The sequence below is a fragment of the Mycteria americana genome, chromosome 3 (genome assembly GCF_035582795.1).
Source record: "Mycteria americana isolate JAX WOST 10 ecotype Jacksonville Zoo and Gardens chromosome 3, USCA_MyAme_1.0, whole genome shotgun sequence".
Taxonomy (NCBI): domain Eukaryota; kingdom Metazoa; phylum Chordata; class Aves; order Ciconiiformes; family Ciconiidae; genus Mycteria; species Mycteria americana.
This window is the reverse complement of record NC_134367.1, coordinates 123745666-123761330: the sequence shown is the minus strand read 5'-3', so window position 1 is coordinate 123761330 and position 15665 is coordinate 123745666. Positions and strand designations below refer to the sequence as shown.

The 15665-nt window shown below is 41.1% G+C and overlaps 1 protein-coding gene across 1 annotated transcript in view; it reads left to right on the top strand.

Annotated features, from left to right (window-relative positions):
• The window catches only part of PCSK2 (proprotein convertase subtilisin/kexin type 2), a 103438-nt gene that overhangs the window by 63455 nt on the left and 24318 nt on the right, over nt 1-15665 (top strand). The window contains exons 6-7 of the mRNA XM_075496881.1: nt 8798-8874; nt 15523-15611. Of these exons, the coding sequence (XP_075352996.1) occupies nt 8798-8874; nt 15523-15611 (166 nt within the window). The remainder of the gene's footprint in view (nt 1-8797; nt 8875-15522; nt 15612-15665) is intronic.

The window sequence follows — 15665 nt, the reverse complement described above, 5'->3', positions numbered from 1 at the left end:
TTAGCTATGATCAAATATACTAATCTTTAAGAGAAGAACCTGGAATGATCATGTCCTATTTAAAAGCATAAACACTTGCAAAATGTAGTATGTGTGGATTTACATGAGAATGTCTGTTCTGAAGATCCCACATTCTCTCCCTGAAATTCTGGATTTAGCTGTCCATTGGTTTTGCTGATTCCACATGGAATAAACAATGCAAACTTTTTAATTAATGCAAAACCGTATAAATTGGTCCATTGACATCCCTGAGAACCCAGCATGTTTTGACAGATATTAGTCACATTATTAATACTCACCTGGGATGCTCTCAAACTACGCTGATGAGGTCAGCATGCAACTGGAATAAAACAGAGTAAATCTTCAAGACCTTCTAACTCTAAGGCATGTAAGTCAGCCTGTGTTTGCTTTGTGTGACAAAAGAAATGCAGATAATAGTTTGCAGAGTCTCTTCTCTGTTCACCTGCTTTTGATTCACCTACAATGTCACTTTTATATGTCCATTCATTGTCTTCCATATTCATGCAATTTAAGTGGAACACCAGTTGAGCAGTTGTTAACTGTTTCTTCTCTTGTCAGCTGAGAAACCTTTCAGAAGAAGGAAAATACCCAACCACTTTTCTGTCTCATCTGTTCTTACTTTCAGTTCCTCTGTATCACCAGAATAGCTCTCCCTGTCCTTCCCTGTCCATAACCGTCATGGACCAGGTCTGTCTGTTGTGGCTAACTCCTCAAACCATCTAAGCCACTTTGATTTCCCTTTTCTGCAAAGCCGCAGTTTGCCTGTTTTGTAACATGATCAGTGTAACCCATTAAAGTGGTCACCCTTAATATCCTGCCAAGTTTGTTTTATGAGTACCATTCTAACCACATGTACAGTATGCCTGCGTTTTGCTGTGAGCATTGCTGATAACTGATCGGTTTTTAATGACTCGGACTGCGATGCCTTTGCAGTCACAGAGAGTGATGTCGGTGCCAACTCCTGCCAACCACACACAGCAGCAGGGAAGTATTTGCTCTCCCAGTGCAAGTGGCTGCTCTTTGTCCAGACCATGTCATGCTAAACAACTGGGTTCAAATAACTGATGAGTTTGTACTGCAGACTCTAAGCTGTAGGTTTTCTTCCACTGGTGGACAAAATTGTCCTTTATCCACTACAGGACGCTTAAGAAAGAGACCTTTATGCTGGGTGTGATATGAATCCTGCCTACTGTGTTTGGTGGGAGAGCCCGTGGCTACAAGATTTTGGTAGGCTTTGAGAAGAGCAATAGGGCTTAGCTCCCCTTATCCAGCTCATCCTTCCAGGAGGCTGTAAGTGCTGGCTGCCATCAAAACCCTGCAAACACAACCTTTGCTGCAGCTCAGTACCCAACACATATTTGATGTGCTGACAAACTTGTCAGTTATTTCTTACAGGAATGTAACTAAGAATAATGGACCTGAACCTCATTTCTCTGCTGCCAGCTTTATACCTCTATTACTCTCTCAACTTCAGTAAGTCACACTAATACCAAAATATATGAAGGGGGAAAAAATCCGTGTATTGGAAAGGGAATGTGGGCCAGGTTTTTAATAAAATTGAATACTAAAGCTAGATGAAGTGTGTGTTCACAGTATTTTTCAGTAAAAGTCATTGAACTCTTTGTATTTGCTATTATGATAAAATAATTCAATGGCTCATATATCTCTAGCTATTCAGATGCCAGTTTTTTTCTTCCTCCCTGAATTAAAGAAATCAAAGAGTTCATTCCATAGTTTAAGGCTTTAAAGCTTTAAATTTGCTACTTGCCCTGAAAATCTTTAACGGTAACTAGTTGCTTAATTTATTTTTATTTTATTAATTTCATTGTCTTAGCAATGTGCCTCCCTATGAACATTCAGTACCCCTTCAGTACGTTGCAGGTATAACTTAAACATTCTTGTGCACCCTGTCTGAAAACTAAGGAATGTTTGGCTGAGCAGAAATAGGTTTCATGGGTTTTTTTGTAGGTTAACTTGCTTTTACCTTCAGAGCTCTGGCTCTAAGTAATTAACAACTGATGATGTGCTTTAGGTTTCCTCCACATCAACCTGAAAATTGTGAAGCAGGCTAAGAATGCCAAGAGGTGAATCGTGAAGCAGCCTCTTTATTATAAGCACAAGTTCATTTGGCTGCTTGCTTTTTAATGAAGTTTCATGCCTGCCTCAATTTCTTATGCTTTTTCCTATGTCAGGTGAAGATGCAGGGGAGAGGAAATGGAGGGTATTTCAATAAGCTAGTTTTATTTATAAAACTTTGTTGGGGGGAAAAAAAATAATAATTCTCCACTTCTTAAAAATCTACCCAATCCAAATTTTCTCTGAGTCTCTGTGATTCTTTTTTTTGGTCCTGTTTGACTGTATACCTCTGAGCCAAGCATTAGCAAACAGGCACAGAGAGTTAGATGGCATTTAGCTGGATGCATTTGGACTTTCATTTGGTTTACTATACTGGGAAAACATTCAACAGTCTTGGTACCTAAGAATGGATTTGATAATTTCATCTCTTCTTTGAAGCTTGAAAAAGTTTGTGGTTAGATCTACCTGTGTGGTATATGTCACTGCTGTGCTGCCCAGGTGCCTTATCCCCATGTGAAATAATTTGTTTAGCTGCAGCCTTCCTTTTTGAAGATGCTCACGTGCCGAAGAGCACCAGCCGGCAGTGTAACTTGTGTTGGTTTTCTGATTTTTGTCTGTGGGGGAGATTGGAAAGAAATTAGTGGGGAAAAAAGTAAAATAAGAGGTTGTGTGACACTGTAGTGCCAAGTGATATGTAGAAAACATCATCAGTTACTTGACAAAGGAAATCTGTCTGATCGAGAAAAAGAACACAATGTAAAATGATCTCAGTGAAGCAATTTTTCTTCATAATTGTTACTGTAAAAATAATGCTACTTTAATGAAGATAAATATAAATGTTAACAGGAGGCCCCATGTTTTTCAGCTGCATTTTTTGTTTGTTTGTTTTTAAACCTAAGCCGTGAAAAAGTTTCAGTTTTGCAAAATAAGCTGCATCAGAGGTGAGACAGTGAACATGTCTTCCTATAAATTCTAAGAACTGGATTATTAGCATTGTTACCACTTGTAACCTCAGATATTTCTACTGTTAGAAATTAAGCAGTAGTCACCTGTTGTTTGTAGCCAGTTTATCCTCTTCTGGCTGTAATTCCACTTGTTTTTCTTTTGACCTAATCCCAGAAGCTTGATGAGCGTTAAGGAAATTGAAATAGAGCTTTTTCAGTGATAACTAGAAAATGAAATCACCACTGCAGTGTGCTCGGTACTTGCTCATTCTGTGGCCAGGCAGGGCCTTTAATGCATACCTGAAACTGGACTACCCGGAGGGCTTATGGGCACCTCAAGTATTATTGAGGACCCAGCACACTTCTCTACTTCATCCATTTCAAATGATGCTCTGATGTATTATTCTGTGCCTGCTTTGAAAAGGAGGATGGCAGAAAAGTGTGCTGCTGTCTTATTCATTATTCAAGATCTGGCTGGTGTTGTCTGGCTGAGTATTTTTACTTTTATGATGTATCTGTAGGAACCGGGTAAAAGGCTTATGTTTCTGGAGGGAGATGATGATATTCACCAGCAGGGACTTAAGGTAAATATTTTTGAACATAGCCCATTACTTTGTGGATATATTCTCGGTGTTGACAAGGTCTTGAGTGCAGCTCTGAATTTGCTGGATAGTAATATAGGACATGTAAATTAGTTCATGTAGAGGCAGAGCTATTTAAGAAGTTGCAGGTTTTTTTCATTTCCATTTAAAAAAAGACCACAAACCAAAACAAAATAGAACAGCATGCTTCCCACAGCAGAGAGGAGAGGGCTTACTGTATGACTACTGAGTTAGCAACAGTGCCTCTGTTTTTCATTAATGACCTTTAAGCCTTACAGCACCCCTCCTAGGCAAAATATCATGTTGCCTCCTTTTTTGCCTCCTGGTGAGCATATTCCATTTTCTTAAGCTTGTGTGTACAAAACTGAATTTCATTTTTCCACCACATGACGTTTGGTGTTATTTTAGTACAGTTTCTCCGAGATGTTATATGTTGTAATTTGAGCCCAGGGGTTTGCTCACTCTTCGGATCAGTAAAGAAATCAAACAAGCAAAAGGTATCTTTCTGCCTCAGATCTCTAAGGATTTGCAGTTGCCTGAAGAGGGTAAGACCAGATGCCACCTGTGTTAAAAATGTTTCTCTTCTTTTAAAAGATACAAATCTCTGGGCTAAATTCACCAGTGCTTTAACATCATGAGTAGAATCAGGCTGTGACCAACAGGACATGTGTCTTTAATTGTTTCTCTCCTGGACTAACATGTGAGCATAGGCACATTTCTGGAGTTACAGAGAAAGAGGAGAAGTATGTGTGAATTACTCTTCAGAGGCTTGTAAAGCCATATAAAAATTTATGGGCTTGCTGCATTATTCAAGGTACATAATTTTATTACAGATCTGAGCAACACATGGGACAACTGATTTATTGTTATTGTCATATTTTACATAATGAATGTTTTACACAGAAGATTTAACTGCATGTATTTTAAAAAGTACAGGGCAATTCTTTGGAAAATGCCAGCCTAAGCTTATTTTTAAGGAAAGCAGAATTTTTTACACAGGCAAAAGTAATCTATTCGTGTCGTGGTATACAAGCCATTACTTCATAAATGATTGAAAGAATCTCATCGTCTGATCCAGTACTCTTCTGGTAGCATCTTATTTGGGGTAGAGGCTAGAAAGCAAAAATGGAGATATGCCTTAAAATACAATACTGTTCCTCTCTGTAATAACATTTTTATTATATAATAGACATTATTTATAAGTAAGTGTGTATAGATGGTGACTGATAAACATCAGGTGCAAATAGCTTTGCAACAATCAACTGCTTTTGATTGAACATGAGGGATAGGATTCATCTCATTCTAACACTGGATGTCTAATGACTAGTCTAATGCTAGACCACAGTCTATGATCAGTGCCTGAGATCGGTGGCTTGAGTTGCTCCCTGGAGAAAAAAAACAGGCAACTACCTTAGATATTGAAAACCAAGTATCGGATGCTTCAAATCTAAGAGAAATAACTGCCAGTAGACCAGTTTGGCATTAGAACTTGAAACTGAATTACCTGAATTAAAAAGGAAAATGTTTTCATTTCAGTGTGCTTTTGCAGATCCTCATCTGCACTGGTTTTGGTTGCCACCTCCTGGGTTCCTACCCTGATTAAATCTCCATGTTAGTAATAAATTGCTGCCTGCCGGGGAGTCCAGCCTGTGGAGGAGAATGACAGACCACAGATTTTAATATTTGCTTCCCAAAACACAAGATGAAATATTTTAGCTATCCACTGAAGCAGTTCCCATTTTGGTCCAGTGTTGAAACTGATTTAATTTGTCACTGGTTTATGCTTTAAAAATAAAAAAAATGGAAAAAGGTTGAGGCTTAGATATTTGGGGATTTGATCTTTAAATTAGGAACTTGAAGCAGTCCATTTGTACTTGTCGCTGCTGTTTCATTACCCGTTCCACTGCTTCCATAGTGTGGGCGGAATATTCCTTCATGAAGCTGAAACTCGCTGTCTTTTCTCAAAGACCCTAATGAAGATAAATTGTGCAGTCAGCAGTTGTTTTCTTTCCAAGAATTCTTCTTAATTTTGCACTTTGTGGATGGTTCCTGCTACATTAGATATCTTTTTCCTTTGAGTGCAGTGATCCAAAATCAAGCAAATAAGAGCTACAGGATGTGGAAGACTGCTGCACAACTTTGTTTATAGCCTGCCTAAAGCAACCTTTCCATAAGCTGACATTTGGTTAGCTTATATACAGCAGAGCTGCAGTCTGCTGTAGGGTGGCTGAATCATTCATGCTGGAATCCCTTTGCCTATCACTACTCTGGAAACGAGTGGTACATCTGCATAGCTAGAAGGGCTTTTCCATCCATCATTCTTTGCACAAGGGAATTCTAGAGTCAAGAGCGGTTGATAGCTACCACGAGGTGCCTGCATGTTTGATGATGTCCTGAAAAATCAGCCTCACCAGACCCCCTTTGAGCTTAGGGTCTATGTAAGTAGGACTGCATTTCTTCCAGATGGGGAAAAAAACACAGCTGACCCACAACTGAGTTTAAATTCTCATCGGTACAGTATTTTTAGAGTGAAAACAGAAGTTCTGACTGCATAAGAAGCTGGCAATATATTGAACTAATTATATTTAGTATGAGTTAGACCATACCTACCTGAAAGAAACGATCTGAAATCACTAGAACTAAGCTTAGTTATTTGCAGGGCACATCTAGTCCTATGTTATCTGCATAATTTCCAGGGCATGTCTAGTCCAAGGTAGTAGTGTAAGAAAGTTTCTTTAATTTGTGATTGAAATGCATTTCTCTCCAAAGGCTGCCAGGCTAGACTCTGTGACAGAGTAGGTTTTATCTGCTAATTAAATTACCCGGAGAGAGTCATTGTTTCTGTTTTGACTTTACCATAGGATGTGGTTTTCCAGCTTGTCCTGCTAGGAGAAGATACTGCACTCGTTAATAAAGAACAAGACTGGCTCTTCTGTCAACAAGCTCATTTCTTTTCACTGCTGTGTATTGGATGAAACCTGGCCCCTTGCACAAATCCTTGTCATAGCTCCCCCGGACACTGCGGAATCCAAACTTCCTCTCTTGCATTAAGATGGGATGTCTGTGCCACATGGCTTTTGCCAGGCGCACTGGGTGAGACCCAAAGTCTTCTAGCTCAAGATCCTGCCTCCAACAGGAGCCAGTAGTGGATGCTTGGGGAGCAGTATGGTCACCAAGTCAGAGAATGTGTGGTGTCTACCTGATCATGGCCTCCCAGCTTCTAGCATTCACCGTTTTATGGACTGTTGGAGAAGGAGGAAGCACAGCATCTAATACCCCCTCCAGATTTATCTTCTGTATTTATTTGTCTAACCACTTTTTGATTTCATTCAGGCTTTTAACCTCTGTATTGCTGGGGGGCAATGAATTTTGTAACTCATTACACATTCTGTGGAAAAGTACTTCTTGTTCTCTGCTGCTTCTAAGTCTCCGCTCTGGTAATTTCTATGGATTCCCACTAGTTCTTATATTATGAGAAGTAGTAAATAATAACTCCCTGTCCACCTTCTCTGTTGCTCTTCATGATTTATAGGCCACTGTCAAATTCCCCTTCTTTGGCTGAAAAGTCATGTTCTGTTTACTGTTTGCTCATACAAATCTATGCCATTCAAAGTGCTGTATAAGCAGTTGTGGTAATTAAAAGAGGTAAATTAAACATACACCTGGGCACAGAGACTTAGAAGCACTGAGAATTTGTGGCTATAGCTGACATTATTGGGAGGCATCTTCAGGCTGAAAATCAGGGCCTTACTTTAGAGATATAGAGAGATCAATAAGGATAGTCACAAAGGGATTCAGCTATGTCTGAGCTGGAGAACAGCATCAAGCTGTGTGATAGGCATTCTGCAAATCTCTGCTCCATTCAAATGCTGCAAAGTCTTTATTGTCCGTGCTGGATATAAGCAACCAGGCTTTTCTGAAATGATCACCCAAAAAAATTACTGTAGAGTAACTTGGAAGATACTTAGTTTTACCCTCCAAGGATCAAGGACAATGTTGTCCCTGTTTCGTTCTGGTACAAGAGTTTTTGAGAGTTAGGGGTTTTGAATCCAAAACCCAAAGACTTTGGTGCTACCAATGGCCTGTCTATTCCTGTACCCCAGGAACTGAGAATCTGCTGAAGGGGAATGTTTTTAGGAGCAAAGCTATTCATACACGAGTCTCAAATTATCTTCAATAGCATGCTCAGCCAAATCTGAAAAAAGAATACAAGTACACATTAATTAAGAATTAACATAATTCTGTTCCTCGAGTATGGTGTTTATTAAAATATAAACTCTGTGAACATACACTTGAGAGGAAGCTTCTAAATATTTTTAAAAGCTTAATTTTCAGTCACCCTTTATTTATTTTTTCATTAAGAGAGAAGAAAGAAGATGGCACTTGACTTTCTGAAACTTTCCATTTGCTTCTTAGATATAGCATCAAAAAGTTGCTGAGTGTCCTTAACTCTGCTGATGGGGCAAAATCAGGAATAATTTAGATTTGTATGAAAAGCAGAGGCACAGGATGACATTTTTCAAAGGCTCCTGAAAGCTGCATTTGTTCAGACAACTAAAGGACAAAGAAAATATGCAAAGGGATTTTCAGGCATATGTGCTGACCACTAATGCAGTTTTCACATTTGAATTTTGAGAAACTTACTTTCTTTGGTGTTGAAATGCTTTTAGAAATTTGACTGTTTGTTGTAGTACCATAAATGATTTTTTAAAAAATAATTCTATGATGGAAGACTCAAGTGTCTGATCACTTCCCCCACTGCTTGGAAAATAGGGTTTAACCTTTGTCCTGCCATACCAAGTAGCATAACACCTAAATACTCTTGTAAATGTTGATGAACAGCCCCTCAGTAGTAGCCTGAGCTCTCACACCACCTCACAATTAGCCACGCTATTTGGAAAGACTAAATGATCCACAGGAGGCTTTGCACCCCAGAAGCGTCTTTCCCCAGGCTTGCTGGTGTGGGAAATGCACAGCACAACAGGGACCAGTTTGTGTCCAGATGCATCTCACAGAACGAAGAGGGCAAAGTTTACTAAGGATTCTCAGCCCCCCCCCCCCCCCCCCCCCCCCCCCCCCCCCCCAGTTTGTATTCCACTTTGCCCTGCACATCTGTTTTTCGGCTGATTTACTGAACCTCTTTGTGTTTTGCAGAACGCCAAAGCCAGCTACGACTTCAGCAGTAACGATCCCTACCCCTACCCCCGCTACACAGATGACTGGTTCAACAGGTAAATGGATTTTGATCAGCCTGCTGTTCACTTTGGTTTGCTTAAGAAATTATAATTATCGGCTGATATTTGTGGAATGTCTTGTTTTCTGCTAAATTCTGTGGTTGCCAAAACAGAAGCTGCAGTCTCACTACTGCTTGAAAATTAGAGGTTACTTCTGACTTCAGGTTTTTTAGGTAGCCTCTAGATAATGCTGAACGACCATTTTATGGTTTATAAATGAAGTTGCTGCTTAAGAAGAGTATACGTGTAGATTGTTTGAATGGGTGATAGCCACATACTGTTTTCTGTCAGCTATCCTAGGACATTATGGTAGGCCAAATCTGTATAGGCTTAATACAGTTTTGACTGGTTACCATCTACTGTGTCTGAAGCAGTATTACTGCTAACTAATTTTAAAGGGAGTAAGCTGGAGACAGGAAAATGCTTTGGGGGGAAAAAAGTCTTTTCATCTGATTATAGACTAAGAAGGCAGAAAAGCAGTATGGTGTAGAATGACCAGTTTAAAACCAATTAAATCTTACATAAGTTCTGAATCATCTGTCTTTTCACTGTGATTTAGGGACAGTGTATATGGGTAGCATTTCAGGGCTGATTCTGAGATACTTCTAGCTGCCAGAGGAATTAAAGTCCACGTACACTGGCTGGGAACCTGTTCTGTTGTGTTTATAAACCTGGAATCAACAGTGCAGCTGTGCTTGTTGTCTTATTTCTCCTGAACACATCAGGATTGCCCAAGACCCACTCCTCATTAAATATCTTCTGAACTTAGCCAGTTTCCAGCAGGAGAAGGTCTCGTCCTCAAGGTATGGCATAAATAAGAATGGCCCAAAAGGAAAGGCTTCAGATTTTAGGAAATGTGACCTTTTTTGTTTCCCAAAACTCATTTGTGGTTAGAATGGAACAGAAATGTGTGTTGACAGTTTTTAAAAAAACTCCGTGCCCTGGATTCTGCATCTGTCCCATGAAAAAGCCCATTCTGTCAGGCTAACTGCTCCTAGCAAGATTTAACATAGTCAGGGGTGCAGAGTCCAAAGCACACCTATAAGTTGTGTTTATTACCTGGTGATCTCGGCATCCAGCATCTCTGGCTCTGTGGCATACTCCCCAGCGTCTGTAAACTGGTAAAAATTGTTTCAGGATATTTTCAGTGAAATTTCCAGAAGTCTCCTAGATGCAAATATAATTGATGTTGCCAGCATTTACATAGCAGCAGCACTGAGGATTTGAAAACTTTTAAAGGTTTCAGGGCTCAGTCTTAGTGCTTATCAAAAACTATTTTAGGCCTATTTGATGTGGTTTTCATCTCTAACTTAGTATGGGTATATGGATGGCCTCTGAGATTTGTATGGGTTTTTTGTTTTTATTTCTAAAGAAATCAATTTTAGTTCTGTCAGAATGGCACAACAAAGATGTGGAGCAGCTGTGCTTCCACCTCAGATGCAGGCTTTCTGGAACAGATCAAACAGATTTAGGAGCTGTGATGTCCTCCTTTGTAGTCCTGCCATTTTTCAGCCAAAGCAAGATGCTAGTGAGATTTCTCCTTCATTTCAGGGAAGGACATCTGACACTTTTAAACTAGTATGAATCCAATTAGTGAATAGAAAGTCCGAGAAAGACTAGGGCTCTAATTTGTGAGGGTCTGCTGCCTTTCTTGCTTTATTTATGCAAAGGATCTTTGTAGGAGAAAGATATCACTTAGCTCTGGAGCAGCACGGAGGAAAATTAAATTTAGCTTTAGTCAGTAATGGTAGCTTCTGTCATTTTCAGTGTGGAACTTCATAAAACTAAGTGTGTTCTGCCAAGCCCCATTAACACTGATTGTGCTGCTATCAAGTATTTTATAGTGGGGCACAGTTTGCAGTCCTCACGTGTTCTGCAAGGTGGCCCTGGAGGCAGAGTTACCTCCTAAAGTCTCTAAAACCGGGCCTTGAGCATCCTGGATGTGTCAAGGGTTATGGTCTCTGGCCCCAGGCACCTCTGGCTAACTTCAGGCACCCAAGTGAAGAATCAAGGGTAAGCACCATGGTCATCTGTGACCCAGTCTGTAATTATTGAGAACAACATGATTCAGGTTTTCAGAGGACTGCAACACTTTCTTCTATTTTTTTTCTTGAGGAGATGGGGAGCTCAAGTCACCAAGACAGGAGGAGAAAAGCAATGCAGAAGTTGCTTTGCTAATTTCCTTTGTTATTCTTTCCAGAAAAAATTGATACTTAGAAAGTATAGCATTCTTTGTCATGAACCTTGAGGTTTCTTTGGTGAGACAGGGAATTTTCTGCCTTGCAAGGTAAATCAGGAAAGCATTCCAACACATTCAGGAAAGCATCCCTTTCCTGCCTGTGCAGTTCAAGAATGCTTTAAGATGCAAGATTTCATGTTTTCTCCAGGCTAAGATGCAAACCAACACACCATATCCAGCTGTTCAGGAGTAGTCGTGACTATGTTTTTCTCTGCGTCTTTCTTGACTATACTGTTAATCAAGCTGATATGCTCATGCATAAGCTATTGTCATAACTTCTGACTCCTGAATTATTATTACTGGTAGGTTACAACTGTCTGCCTATGACAGTCTGTCTAGCCATATGTGTAGCTGCAACGGTGCATCTGAATAGAGAGTAGTTGCACAGAAAAGCCATTCAGAGAAACCTGCAATAAAGGCTCCATTTTGCTCAGTTTGCAGTCGGTGATGTATCTCCCATTGAATTTTATGCATGCAGCAGGATCAGACTCAAAATAGGATAGCGTAATATCCCTTTTTCCATAAAGAATACATTTCTATGTGAGCAATTCAAGTGATTTGTGGAACAAGAAGCAGAGGACTGTTTTTTAGAGATGAACCAAGGGGCTTTTGTGAGCTGCCAGCTGCATGTGCAAAGTGTCATTAGACTTTAAGAAAAAAAGGGAGAGGTTTTTGCATGGAGTATTTCATTAATCGCAGCTGCTCTGCTTGTAAGCACAGATTCCCCTTCCACTTTGTGCTTTTTAAGGCTGCTGGAAGCACTGTGGCCTTTCCATCTGATAGCCACTGGCCTGTGAAACCGAGCAGGGTGGGTTTTGGAAGGGGACAGTGTGGTGCGTCAGGCAGGGAATTGCAATCGGGCAGTTCGGCTGCTGTTACAGGGAGAGGCACATAGATGACTGGGCAACCAAGGGATTTATTCCTGTTCTTACCATATTGACTGCTTGACTGTGTTCAGACCCACAGCCTGGGGACCAAGCCAGGATAGGGGACACTGGGTGCAACATGGGGCAGGGCTGTGTTTGAGCCTGAGGAGCAGTAGGAGCAGTGAAGGAACCTGAACCAAGCCCTGTTCCCAAAAGCAGAGGCAGCTCCACAGCACTCGGTGGTTTTTAGGAACCACTTCAGGAACTGCCTGTGATTTTTAATCCTGAACCACATTCAGTACCTTGGCATGTACCATGTTGTGCAGTGTGGAGGTACCCACAGGAGTCAGAGATAGCTTGGCCTTTCTGTACAGCCCTCTGATTTCTTGTTATGAGTGTGTAGAAGGCACGACTCAGGGCTCCCCATCTCAGAGCACTGAGATTACAAATTTCTGCCATGATATAAATAACCAACAATTATTTCCACTCCTGTAGCCTTTGTATTCTGTATATTCTCTCAACCAGATAAGAGTTAGCTGGGCAAAAATTATTCACTATCTCAGAAACCCATATTCTTCAGAGGTAAAAATATCCTTTACTTATTATGGATCCAAACAAAATACCATTGAGTCAAGGAAGGAACTCCCCTTGGCTTCCAGACAGTGCTCATTAACAGGGTAAAAATGCTTGCTCCCCTCCTCCTCATTTTTCAGTCAGTGCAATGGAAACAACATAATAATTGAGAATTGGAATAAACAGATTTAGCAGCTCTTTCTACCTGCAGTGTTACGACACAAGCATCAAGGAGGAGCCACGGCACTGCTGCTGGTTCTTGGCGTGTTTGGATGCAGGCAGAGTGGCACATTCCCCAAAGCAGGGGAACATTTTCCCTTGTGCAAACACTCAAATGCTCAGAAGCCGATGATGTCATGTGAGTAAAAAAGCTCAGAGGGACACATATGCCCCACAAAAGGTTCCCTCTGAGCTTTGCATATTTAACTGCTGCCCGCTGCAAGGAACTAAAGTGGTCAAGATAGGCAGATCGTCCTCCCAGCTATTGAGACTGCAGCTCTCCATAGCCCTCCCCTGGCAGACAGCTGAAGTTAGGAAGGGCGAATCCTGTCTTCTGCTGGCTGCAGAAGCATTTCAAAGCAGATGAATAGCAATCCTAATGAAAATCTGTGCCACCTCTGACTCTTTTAAAAAATGTGTCGATAAAAGGGCGTGTATGATAGCATTGGCAGTGGCTTTTAGAAATAGAAATAGTTTTCAAAGACAAAGCAGAGTGAAATTTTCGTAACTAGTACAGATAGGTTATTTAAACCAGCTGAAGGCAAAACTGACTTTCAATTGAATCACCCTCTCCCGCCTTAGGTTTTCATGAACGTTCATGTGAAATGTTTGCATTTATATAATGTTTGTGGAAAACTTGCTCTGGATGCTACTATATGGTTTACCTTTGAAGTAACTTGTTCATAGGTGAAAATATTCGTAATTGTTTTCTATCCCCTTGTTTTAAACATTGAAATAATAGTGAAGAGGGGAACGTTGGAGAGAGAGGCTGTGATGTGTGCCTATGGTATGGGTCACTTCATAGAAACCGCAATGGGTTTATCAATGATACATGAACAGCAAATAGGGATAAATTGGAAAAGTCTGCTATTTGCCATTAATAATTCAACCAAATGCATTTCCACTGACTCACATGTGATTTTTTTTTTTTTCTTCAGTCAGCAGCATGGTATCTAAACCCTGAGCTGCTGGAACAGGTCTGCTTGCAGTCTCCATCATGTGGGCCAGTGTGCTGGGAAGGCAAGGTGGGCGAGAGGACCTTCTGATAAAATCTTTTCACCAGGAAGGTCCTAATACAGTTTTTCCCTCTGTGAGAGAAAGAGCTCACCTGACAGTGTCGCCAGTTTTTTTGCACCCCAGCATCAATCAAGACAATTTTTTAACAAAGCCATTTATTCTGCTCTGTGGCTTGTACCTAGCCCACAGGTGACTAGATAATGAATGCCTAGCAACCGTATATTTTTTTCACAGTTCCTTGAACAAGGGCATGAGGGAAAACCTGCTTGGTTGTTGAAAGAAATTTCTCCAGCAGCTGAATAAGAAATCTGTATCGCTCTCCTCTCTGCCCTCTTTGTAAAAGGAACTCGCATGAGATCTTCACCCTTTTATGATCAAGACACTGTGTACGTTCAAGGCCAGTTATTTTCCTTCGTGGAGCTGCCTTTAAAAATATATTCTTCCAAGTACAGCAGGAAAAAGAATGTGTTGCTTCTCACCTCTTTATTAATATTACACTCACCTTTGCCAGAGATGCTTAAAGGGAGAGAGAGAGAAAAAAGATGATCAAAACAATTTTGCTGCCTCCCAGGATGGTTCATCTCATGCTCCGTATAGCCTTTGTATTACAAAGCACTGCTAATTGCATCAATCCTTAGCATGCTATAGGAGCAATGTCAGTTTTAATGCACAGAGTGGATTGATGTGAGCAGTAGGATGGATTCGTACTGATTCAACATCTTAAACTGAAAAAAACCTGACAGCAGCACAGGTTTCACTAGTTTCTCTGCTGCTGTGCTATTTTTTAAAAAACTAGATTATATTGTCCGTATTTTTCTTCCCTGTGGTTTAATTTCTATGATGAATGAGGAGACAGGAAAATGCAATCTGCCTTCCTGCAGGACTGCCTCAGAGCCACTGCCAGGTAAAGGGTCTCTGTTGAGAGCTGTAAAGCACTTCAGAGATGCCAAGTGTTCTTGAAATACCATGTGTCAGCCCGAGCCTGGACCTCCGTGCCAGAGCAGAGACATTTCCCACTTGAGCAAAAAGCAGTAGCTCCGTGAGCTGACAGCTGGAGCACCTTGTCAGCTCTCCTGGGAATTAGGCACTGGAGGACAGGGATGCATGTGCCTAGGGTCCGGCCAGCTTTGGGCCTGGCCAGCCAGGCCACAGCTCTGCTGTTGAGGAGTGCGGTGACCCTCGTGGCTGCCTTCTGCTACTCCAGCTTGATATTGCACCCACCTCTTTCTGTAGCATTCTTTTTGTGGTCAGGGATACGCTCCTGATACGTGTTCGAATAGCGAAAGGGCAATCAGACTTTGTTCTGGGGGGTTCAAAATAATGGGTATCACACCGTCAAGTCACAAAAATGAAGGAATTATTATTGATCTTATTGTTACACTGTTCTGTCAAGGGACTGTTTCTACTGACTAATAGTTGGTAACAAGGCAGAACCTGTTTGACAGAGTTAAAAAGAAAAGGTCTGAATAACTTTACAGCTAAATGAAGCGTAAGTATGCATGTTAACCTCGGAGCAAGCATCGCTCATACTGCAGAGGGGAAATTGATTATCTCCTGCTTCAGGAAGGAATGAGCTCATCCCAGTACAACACTCAACAGTTTGCCATGGAGTGGTTTTCCTCTGAAGTTCTGGGAGCTGACTGAGGCAAAAACAAGATCGCGGTGATCCAGCTCAATTCAGCACATGCATTAGCTGGGGTTCATCTGGTGTCTCTGTCTTTCTTTTTGCAGCCATGGGACAAGGTGTGCGGGAGAGGTGTCTGCTGCTGCCAACAACAACATCTGCGGCGTGGGAGTTGCATACAACTCCAAGGTGGCAGGTACGGTGGCAATTCAAGGTGTAAATGGTCCTTAGGCCACTGTGCCTCAGGCCG